This window comes from Monodon monoceros, unplaced genomic scaffold, assembly GCF_005190385.1.
Source record: "Monodon monoceros isolate NGI ecotype Baffin Bay Population unplaced genomic scaffold, NGI_Narwhal_1 Super_Scaffold_11, whole genome shotgun sequence".
In the NCBI taxonomy this organism is placed as follows: Eukaryota; Metazoa; Chordata; class Mammalia; order Artiodactyla; family Monodontidae; genus Monodon; species Monodon monoceros.
In genome coordinates, this window is record NW_021703767.1 from 95,942,523 (window position 1) to 95,953,621 (window position 11,099).

Here is an 11,099-nt window from a genome sequence, read left to right on the forward strand (position 1 = left end):
GAAAGAAAGAAAGAAAGAAAGAAAGAAAGAAAGAAAGAAAGAAAGAAAGAAAGCAAAAAGGAAGGAAGGAAGGAAGGAAGGAAGGAAGGAAGAAGGAAGGAAGGAAGGAAAGAAAGAAAGAGAGAAAGGAAGGAAGAAAGAAAGAAATGAAAAATTTAAAAAATTAACAGCATTACACTGAAGAAAATATCACAAAATGAGATCTGAAAAAAGTTATCACTAACATCAGTTACTTATGATGTAGTTAAATCATAATGTCCTTTTCTTGCTCTCTTTTACTTTAAAATATAAACCAAAGATAGTTATACCAGATTTAGTAGGCACACTGTTGCTTGGAATTATGTTATTAAATCACTTGAAAAAGTAAATTATATGCATGAAAATGTAGCACTGACATAAACTTCAAAAACTTGGCAACCCACCATTTTTATCTCCAATTTTCCCATATAAGTGAGGCTAGTTTTACTTTTCAACTGTCCTGATAGTTCATTATAATTTAAAAAATGGTATTTATCTACCAGATTAAATTATGTGTGTAGGCGTTTTTATATATTGCCCCAGAATAAAAATGGAATTTTAAAAGTTAATTTCCAACTTTTCAGATGTATTTCCTTCTTGTCCTTTTTAGAATAAAGTATATATTTCTGTTACGTACGATGAGTAGCCTAAAACTTCTGATACAGAAGTACATGCCTCCAAATGTTTGCTAAATGGATGAGCAGGGAATATAGTAGATACCTCTCATTCTTCTTGGATGTTTGGCCTCTGAACCTCCTAATTCTGGGAGAATTCCACATCTCAGGAGCCTTGATGGGACAGAAACTAACGCCAGACACTGGCTTTCCCAGACTCCCCTGAGGCTGGGGTGGGCACATGACCCAAGCTCCACCAATCAGAGACTTCTGTTCCAGGGGAGCCAATGACATACAAAGGGAGAGATTATTAGGAATGCTCTCTGGGGTCAAAATCAAGTTCAACAGAACTCATTATGAAGGAAGTATATTTCAAAGTGTTTAACTTTTAAGAAAATACTTAAATGTTGCATCACCTGAGCATAGTCTGAACAACCTGGAAGGCCACTAATGAAGTTGTACACGTCATTCACGGTCCATTTCTGAATATCTTCATCCAAAGATAGATTTTCCTTGATTGTAAGAAGCACATGTGTTCCTTTAAAACAGAAAGAAAATTATTTTGTGGGAAAAGGGAAACGGGGGAAGCTAAGAGTACAGTTTCTTGTATAGTTACATTCATTTCCTCATGTTCTATTACCACAGAGCAGTCCCTTTACATAGATCTACACGTAACCCCCTTAAAAGATAGAGTTACTGAGAGATGATTTCTAAAAAAGCTTAGCTACCTCCTTTCTTTTCTTCCTCTAAAGGATCTTTAATGACAACCTTATCATAAATAAAAACAAAGTTCCAGCTTCTCTCAGGTTCCAATAGAAATACCCTGTGGATTTCATTCTCCAGATTAATACTACCATGTTCTATGATGTTACATGATTTATCATGCTCTCTAAGCCATGTGAGAATTTAGCTACATCTTCATCAAAATGGCAAATTAATATTTTGTCAGGGAAGCAGTCGGTATGGTGGCTAGATTACACATATCCAAATCCCTGTGTTTTAAAATATTTTTATCTAAAGAAGTTCCAGTTTTAAACTATTTTTTATCTAAAGAAGTTCTTGAAAACTATTCAGTATGTCTTTTTGGGGCAGGGGGTAGTGTGTTAATACTTTTAGGTTAGAGAGTATCATAGCAGTAGTGAGCACTGAAAGAGCTTCTGTTTAATTGTTTATTTTTTCTACATTTAAATACAGGAGAGATTGAATTCATACTTTTAAGCAAGAAGCCCCTCTGTTTTGTGTTGAAGAGATTAGATTAAATTAAAGATTAAATTAAAATGTTAATTAAAAATTCTGGTAGGCTTTCCCATCCTTCCTCATATTTACCTTCCTAGCCTTTGCTGAAAATTCTCTATATAGCAAATATATAAACAGAGATACATTGCACTGTTATGGCTGATTGGAACTAATGTAATAAATTTTTCAAGAGGAGGTAATTCTAAGTAGGATCAAGAAAAAGGAGGATAAAAAGAAACACAGTGGTTACAGCTCACCATGTAATAACTTCAGGGACTTGATGACCTGCGGTTCATGCGGATTAGCCCCTGGACACCTACCTGGCAGAGATGGTCGAGGAACTGGCGGGTAAACCTCATTCTTTTCACCACAGGCTGCCAAAACCTGCTCTGAAGCCTTCTCCTTCCCATTGTCCCAGGCCTTTTCTTCCAGGGGAGTGCCATGAGCTCCCCAGGGTTTTCCATGGCCACGCTCCAGCTCTCCAAAGGTGTGGGCAAGAGCTGTAGATGGCTTTTCTTTGGTTTCACCCAACTTGTGATTGTTGAGAGTGTCTGTTTCTGGGTCTTTTGCATACTCATTCTCTTCACAGGGAATTGCACGGGTTTGGCCTAGGAGCTTTTCTTCTACTCCACTTCTAGAACTCTCGGTGTCACTGTCTAGAACTTTCTGATTTCCTGTACCTCTCCTGAGACGACGACATTTCTGCCCCCAGCTCTCTAGAAAGTGTGGACCAGTTGCCACTAGCATGGGGTTTCCCTGAAAGTTTCTCAGGGCGCTTCTGTGAGCATGCAGGTCACTGGCAGGGAGCATGCTCCTGCCATGGTCGGTGGCTGGGCCAGCTGGGATACTGAAGCCATAAAGGAACGGTATCCCTAGGCCTGCTAGTCCCTTGGAATTAACTTTTTCTATTCTCCTTTGTTGGTAAATGGCATGCATTTCCATTTCCATCCTAAAAACAGAACAATATATTTTATAAACCCAAGAAAACCATTAGAAATATCATTTTAATGGCCCTCTGCCTTCCCTATTGTAGCACCTCTGCTTTTCTTTTGAGTCCTTATGCTACTTATCTGAAGTCTGTTAGGTGTAAACACGAATCCCCCAGAGAGCCACTGGGAAGGAGAGTTTGGAGTAAGATCACAGGTGAAGGGTTTGGCTGAATCTCACAATGGAAGTTTAAGGCCAGTCTTTAGAGCATTGTCTCTAATGGATGTGACAATCTTAGCAGGGATGGGGAGAATGCAGCACAGCATTAGTTTCTTGCCAGAGATTAATCCTCAAAGAAATTAAAGTTTTGGGAAGAAGTTTTTAAACCTTACAGTACAATTTTAGTGAGACTCAAGAAACACAGAAGTCTCAACTGTTAAAATTAATGCCAGTGGTAAGGGTTGGGGAAGGGAGAAGGGGGGAAGACTTGGTGGTATTTTTGCTTACTTTACTTTGCTTATTGGTCATCACCTGGACCCCTTAATGTTCAGCAATGAAAAAGCTGACTGATGCTTTCTCTTGCCCACAGCAATAACCGAGTCATCACTGCTGCGTGTTTCTCCTGGCTGTTGAAGGCCACTTTTAGGTTGACAGGGGGCTGTCTGGGCTCTAATGGCATAGTTTGAAGTGGGATTGGCAAGCTTGGCTCCTGTCTTTGAGCAGAACTGAAGTCATTTAAGACAGAAATGCCAGTATGAATTTCAAAGGAATCACAGCTAGGCATTTTAATTATGAGACATTGACAAGCTACTGTGATCTGTAGACTTAGCGTCACTGTGTAATTTCTAATCTTGTTTTTATCCTTAAACAACCTGTGTACATGTTTGTATATGTTTCTTTTTGTAATATTCCTGGAATACTTTTTGAAAGTAATCAGTGTGTGTGTGTGTGTGTGTGTATGTGTATATATATATATATATAAAATCAGTGAATACATATACACAAATATAACAATATATACAAAAACAATACACAAATACAATAAATGAATGAATATATAGAAAAGTATATATATAACAAATGAATAAACAAACAAGTGAATGAATAGAAAATAAAACAACATTGTTACATTACCTGGCAGTATGCTGCCTTTGAATCATTTCATTCCTTCTAGCCATTGCCTTTATGGATTCAGGTGGCAAAATGCCCCAACCTTAAACAAGAAAACCACCATCCCACCCCACAAACAAATTAACAATATCCACTTGAAAATAATGAAAGAAAATATAATGATTTAAAACAGTATCTGCAAAAAACCACCAACTGACCACAGTGTTGGAAATGGTATCAGTTCATGGCTGTTCAGAATCTTGGAGTCACTTTGGTGATGGCATGATAACACCAGATAATTTTTTTCTTTTTTATGGCTGTGCCTTGTGGCTTGTGGGATCTTATTTCCCTGACCAGGGATTGACCCCAGGGCCCTGGCAGTGAAAGCACCGAGTTCAAACCACTGGACTGCCAGGGAATTCCCCAGATACTTTTTTTTCTTTAAGTATGGGTCTCATGACTGGCAATGTTTCCCTACCATACTTCAAAAGGAAAAAGATGAAATTAACTGTGGATCTCTTGATCGCTTGCTTTTTCAGTAAATACTGAAAATTTTTTTTTGGAAAAAAAGAATTAGCTGACCTTAAAAAAAAAAGTAACTAAGTGCTTCTTTATGCACTGAAATCCCTGGAAATAATACAGTGGGTTTTTTTTGTTTTTGTTTTTTTTGCGGTATGTGGGCCTCTCACTGTTGTGGCCTCTCCGGTTGCGGAGCACAGGCTCCGGACACGCAGGCTCAACGGCCATGGCTCACGGGCCCAGCCGCTCCGCGGCATGTGGGATCCTCCCAGACCGGGGCACGAACCCGTGTCCCCTGCATCAGCAGGTGGACTCTCAACCACTGCGCCACCAGGGAAGCCCCAAATACAGTGTTTTAAGTGGATAAAATATGAAGCTCTCTACGTGGACTTTTGGGTGTAGCTGAGGAAAATACTTTTTACAAAACAATTTCAATGGAGTTGAACAGCAATTACATTCTGTGTCAACCTTCCAATATGTCTTAAGGTAATGACAGCATCGTCAGAATTCAAGGCTCTATTCTTGCCTGGTAACTTCATGCTTTTATTGATTTTTTCTTTTTCTGGACTCCTAATGCACTTAGAGTCTATGCTGGTGCTTCTCAAACCATCCCTTGGTGAAGGACTATTTTTTTCTTTTAAAATTTCCAACCCATCATGGACCAATACTTTCAAAAAATACATAAAATGACATTTTAGAAAATTGAAATGAAAGCAAGAACAAGTACAAGCACAATTTAAAACGATTAGATTAACAGACATAAAATTACCCTGTCAGGTTGCTGTGAAAGTTTCTAAGCCTTACTCTCTGTTTATGCATTTATTTGTACAAACACTTCTCAGACCAGCATAGGTCTACAGACCACACTGTAACAATAACAGATGCACAAATTATACTTATTACAGTTTTGTTCAATGATAGTTTTACATGTGTAAATCTGTTCTCCCCAACAAGAGGGCAAGTATCATGAAGGCTAGAACTGTTTTTATACTTCCCTTGTACCAAGCTAGCAGAGCTCGTTAAACTCCTATTAATAATAACCTATCTTGAAATACACCATACTGTATCTATTTTTACGAGATTCTCTCTCAGTTGTAAAATTCAGAGGTTAGATGACAGGGCCTCTAAAAATCCTTCTGAATCTAAACCTCTATATTTTTATAGTTCAGGGCCTTTGAGATATTCTCCTTGAGACAGCTGGCATGCATAAGACTGCCAACCCATGGGGTAATGCCCAAGGATGCAGAGAATGTCCATGTGAGAAGATCAGTGTAGAGGGCACAATTCTCATTACCTGGATTTTAGCACCCTATGAAATGTGGACTCATCAAACCTATTTCAAGTTTCTTTCTCTTTCCCAAATAGTTGACATCAAACTTAGTGCTAGTCCTGTTGTAATAATTCACTCCCTACCTAACATCCCAAATTTTGAAACAGATCCCTGTCTTAATCCCTATTTTGCTAACTTACTTAGTGGCTCGGTTTCTATAGGACTGAGGCCCTACCTTGCCCTTGCTTACTCTCTTACACGTCAGCCTTGAGGTGGGAGACTGACCTCTGTTCCTGGGACAGGTTGTCAACCTGCCTGTTTGTATCCAACTATTGGCAGTTTCTGGATTCTTCATCAGTAAGAAGCTCTTTCTGAGTCAGCAATGCAGCTATTTCACTGGTCTGCTTAATTGCTGCCTGTAACTTCGGGCTATAGATTTAACCTGGTTCTTGCTGCCAGATGGGGCTACCATCCAGGTTCAGCTGATGGGCCTGTCACACTCCAGTGGGTGTGTCTAGTTTCAGACCTGGCCCCTGCTCAATCTCATCGAAGTGGATCCACATGCACTGCGGCAGACAACATGCTTAAGTCCAGGCAGGCCAGTGTCTTCACTGGCCCTGGCGCCAATCTTATTTCTTTCTGTCTCAGGCTTTTCACTCACATTGTTCATATCTAGTGGGTTGGTCAAAAAGTTCATTTGGGTTTTCCTGTAACATGGAAAACTCGAATGAACTTTTCGGCTAACTCAGTATTAAGAGTTGTTGGAATTGGAGAGCAGGGACAAACAGAAACTCACTGAATATAGTTTGGGGGAGATAAGATGCATCAATCTGATCTTCAATCTTATTCCCTCTTGAGCCCCTACACTCATGTTTTTACTGACACCACTCTGCTGAAATTGCTCTTATCGAGATCATCAATGACCTCCACAAAGCTATATCTAATCATGTATTCTTGGTCCTCATCTTACTTGGCCTTTGAGTGGCACACTTGACACAGTTGCTCACTCTTTCCTTAAAACACTTTCTTCCCTTGGTTTCCAGGCCTCCGTCCTCTCCTGGGTTTCCTCCCACCTCAGTGGTTGCTTTTTCTATATCTCCGTTTATCTTCTAGACCCTGTTGGTATGTCCCAGGGATCATCATTTTAACTTCTAACTCATCCTTTTAACCCACTCTATGGATGATCTCATCTAGTCTCATATATCCCGATGACTTCCAAAATTATATCTCCAGGTTGTCTCCAGAAGTCCTCCCTGGACTTCAGCTGCCTTCCAGACATCCCCCCATCGATTGTCTATTAGGCATCTCAAATGCCTATGATATCCCTCCCGCCCCAAGAACTCTTGCTTGCATGGTCTTCCTCAACTCAGTGAAGAGCAACTCCACCTTTCCCATTTCTCAGCCAAAATTTCTGATGTCATCCTTAACACCTCTCCTCTTTTTACATCTCATATCTAAACTCTGAGAACATCTTGTTGTTTCTACCTTCAAAGTATTTACAGAATCCAGCCACTTCTTACCATTCCTACTGCCATCACGCAGGGCCAATCCATCATAATCTTTTGACTATTCTAATAGCCCATTAACTCCCATCAGTTTAACTCCAGAACTTTAATCCTATCAAGTTTGTCCCCAACACAGCAGCCAGAGTGATCCTGGTAAAATGTAAGTCAGACCATGTCACTCCTTTGCTCAAACTCCTCAAAAGCTTTCCCTCTTCCCCAGAATAAAAGGCAGGTCCTCACTATGACCTATCAGGCCATATGTAAACTGCCCCAGGGCCTTTAACTCTCAGACCTCATCTCCTCATGACCTCATCATTTCCTGCCTGTAAGATAAGACAGGTAGTAATTGCAGATTTTCATGTTATTCATCAGTAAATTGATGGTTGGAGGAGTTAAGCGACTTACACTTGGTTACACAGTGGTGGAACCATGATTTAAACCTAGGTAGTAATTACAGAAACTACAAGTATAATCACCATACAGTTTTGCCTCTAAAATTTGGCAGTAAATTTGATGGCAAGCTTAATGCAGCAATCCAGTTCACAGTGGCTCCACAGACGAGAGCCATCTGTTGCTCATACCTGAGTAGACATGACTGGACAGCACGTTCGGCATATTTGCATTTGGTAGAGCAGAGAATCCAAATTGGGAAGGAACACAAAACTGTCTTGGGTCAGTTGGAGCTACAGTGGGAGGCAATAAATCTCTAGGGAAAAAGATACAAATTAGGATATTACTCAGCCATAAAAAGAAACGAAATTGAGCTATTTCTAATGAGGTGGATAGACCTAGAGTCTGTCATACAGAGTGAAGTAAGTCAGAAAGAGAAAAACAAATACTGTATGCTAACACATATATATGGAATTTAAGAAAAAAAATGTCATGAAGAACCTAGGGGTAAGACAGGAATAAAGACACAGACCTACTGGAGAACGGACTTGAGGATATGGGGAGGGGGAAGGGTGAGCTGTGACAAAGCAAGAGAGAGGCATGGACATATATACACTACCAAACGTAAGGTAGATAGCTAGTGGGAAGCAGCCGCATAGCACAGGGAGATCAGCTCGGTGCTTTGTGACCGCCTGGAGGGGTGGGATAGAGAGGGTGGCAGGGAGGGAGACGCAAGAGGGAAGAGATATGGCCACATATGTATATGTATAACTGATTCACTTTGTTATAAAGCAGAAACTAACACACCATTGTAAAGCAATTATACCCCCAATAAAGATGTTAAAAAAAAAAAAAAAGATACAAATTAGGTAAAATGAAAATGGAATTGTACAAAATTTCCATTGCATAGACAGTGAGTTTTTTTTTATTGCCATATGGGATTCTATCATCTCTTCCCAAAATGAAGTATAAAAGTCCTGCAGTCTCTATTGGCTTAAGTAGAAATATGATGAGAAAGCTTAGGAGGAAGGGCTCTACTAAGGAAGGATTAACTCAGCTGCCAACACAACAGAGAAAGCAGGAAAGGGAAGTTTTAGGGATGTCAGGGGAAAAAAAAGATCCAATCAAATCAGTACCAATGTCTGATTTTCCATTCTTGACCACAACATTCTTTCCTCATTGGATAAACATACTGTGGCTTGAGTTTTGCCATCTGGGATCAGCGACTACCTGGGTGGACAATTTATTTCTCCAAACTTCAGTGGTCTCTAGAAGTCCAACTCTTTTGTTCGTGCTCCATGAACAAGCACAAATACTGAATTTTTCTTTCTCCTCGGAATGTCAGACTGTATCAGTATATTCAAAAGAAGGGAAGACAGGAAACTGCCAGAGTGTACAACCAAAATACTGATAACTTCACTTTTATTGCAAAGAAAGAGTTGCTCTATCACAGGAAATCCAGGATACCCAATTGTTATGGACTGAATTGTGTTCCTAACCCCTGCCCCACCAGGCGACTGTCTTTGGAGCCAGGGCCTTTAAGGGGGTAATTAAAGTTAAATGAAGTCCTAAGGGTGGCGCCCCAGTAGGACTGGTGTTCTTATAAGAAGAGGAAGAGACACCAGAAGTGCTTGCACACAGAGAAAAAAGCACGTGAAGACACAGAGAAAAAGGCAGCCAAGCCAAGGAGAGAAGCCTCAGGAGAAACAAAACCTGCCAGTACCTTGATCTAGGACTTTCAGCCTCCAGAACTGTGAGAAATAAAATTAAGCCACCCAGTCTGTGGTATTTTGCTACCACAGCCCTAGCAGACTACATCCATGTTTGCACCTATGCAATGCCTGTCACATAGAAAGTGCTCCTTAGCTATTTGCTGAGTGAGGACGTCAAGCAGGCCTCAAAGGGGAAGTGATGAGAAGTTTGTTGAAGATGTGGCTGGCAGATTTATTGCACCACAGTTCCCTGAAATAACATTAGACAATAAAACAACACTGGGATTAACAGCATTTGAAACCTTAATAATATCCATTTTCTCCTTTGACTGGAATGTCGTATTGAAGAGAAATACCTATCCACACTTGGAGGTTCAAATGGTGAGGGAACCAGTGGAATGCTCTGATGCCCTGATGCTGTCAATAAAGGGTTCACGGCCATCATTGGATTTATCATCAATATCTCTCGCCACTGACGGAGTTCTAAAAAAAACCAGATAGATATGTCAACAAATACCTCTACTTTTTGTGAACTATTTGAATTCTTCTTGAACACGATGAACACCTTTTGTATTTTCCCAACACTTGGGAAGACTAACTACAGCAAGATTTCAGTTACACAAAAACCCCTCCATCGTTAAGTACCCAGATACAACTGTAGAACTCCATGTGCCTTTGGAATTTGTTGGAGAGTCCACAGGTAATACCATACCACACTACAAGCAACACTAATAAAATTAAACCAGTTTTGCAAGATTCCAGAAATACCATCTTCTTTTATTACAACTTATTTTGATGTTTATATTTCCAGAAGTACAAATGCATGTATGCTCCCATATTTTTAAATTTTTGGAAAAATATTCCCATTTAGTTGATAAGATTAAAACAGAAAAGAGGAGGAAAATCTTCCTAATGGCCCAAAATACATCTAATTAAAGTGAATACAGGCTGACTGCATGTGTCTAATTAGAACAAGTGACCAAGTTATATCCAAACATACATAAACACAAGCATTCATAACTTTATCTAGAACCTAGTGATCAGAAAAAGGGACCATTATAAAAGGGGTAAAATTTTGTCTTATATTTTCTTATTAATTATTAACATCTTTTGAATAATTTTAAATATTAAATGAGTGTTCGTCAAACAGGTCACTTTAGCTTCTTCATCCTCAATAGTTACTTTAAAAAAAACTGAGATAACTACAACTATGTTTGAAAAAAAAAGGAAATCAGGAAGAAAATGTTCTGCTTTTCAACGTAGTGATGTTTTTTTCTTTCTCCTGTGCATATTTGATGTAATTTTTAAAAGAGTTAATACATTCATACGGTTCCAAAACTAGAAATACAATGGTATTTAAATAAGCAGTCACTTCTTTAGCTTCTTTTCCAGGCCTAAACCTACGGATCAACTTCGAAATTCAAGTCCACAGGTCACCTAGCATTGGCTTTCACCATTCATATACATTTTTTTCAAGTTTTGAATGTGGATTTCTTTTCACTATTTCTGTGAGGTCAATATAATTTCTTCCCTGATAGTGGCCTCAGAGTAGTGACCAGTCAGAATCAGGATAAAATTATTTGCCAGATGCCTGCCAGCCAGGGTGAGATGCCAAGAAAGAACTCAGGCCAGGTGTGTCAGCTGTGGGCTTGCATCTCCGGTGAGGACACTGATCCTTGGCTTAGAACCTCGGGTCCTCCGCACCTGAGATTTGGTGCACAGCCACCTTGTTTCACCTCGTCCATTACACAACAGAACAGTGTGGGACACAACGTGGGGTTTCCTTTTGAAATACTGT

General features: G+C 39.7%; 1 protein-coding gene across 1 annotated transcript in view; it reads right to left on the minus strand.

The window, feature by feature from the left end:
- Positions 1-9,758, minus strand: part of SAMD7 (sterile alpha motif domain containing 7) — a 16,378-nt gene extending 6,620 nt beyond the window's left edge. Inside the window, exons 1-5 of the mRNA XM_029213906.1 lie at positions 9,658-9,758; positions 7,781-7,905; positions 3,930-4,008; positions 2,189-2,817; positions 1,049-1,170 (exon numbers count right to left, since the gene is read on the minus strand). Of these exons, the coding sequence (XP_029069739.1) occupies positions 1,049-1,170; positions 2,189-2,817; positions 3,930-4,008; positions 7,781-7,905; positions 9,658-9,758 (1,056 nt within the window). The remainder of the gene's footprint in view (positions 1-1,048; positions 1,171-2,188; positions 2,818-3,929; positions 4,009-7,780; positions 7,906-9,657) is intronic.
- Positions 9,759-11,099: the final 1,341 nt, after the last annotated feature.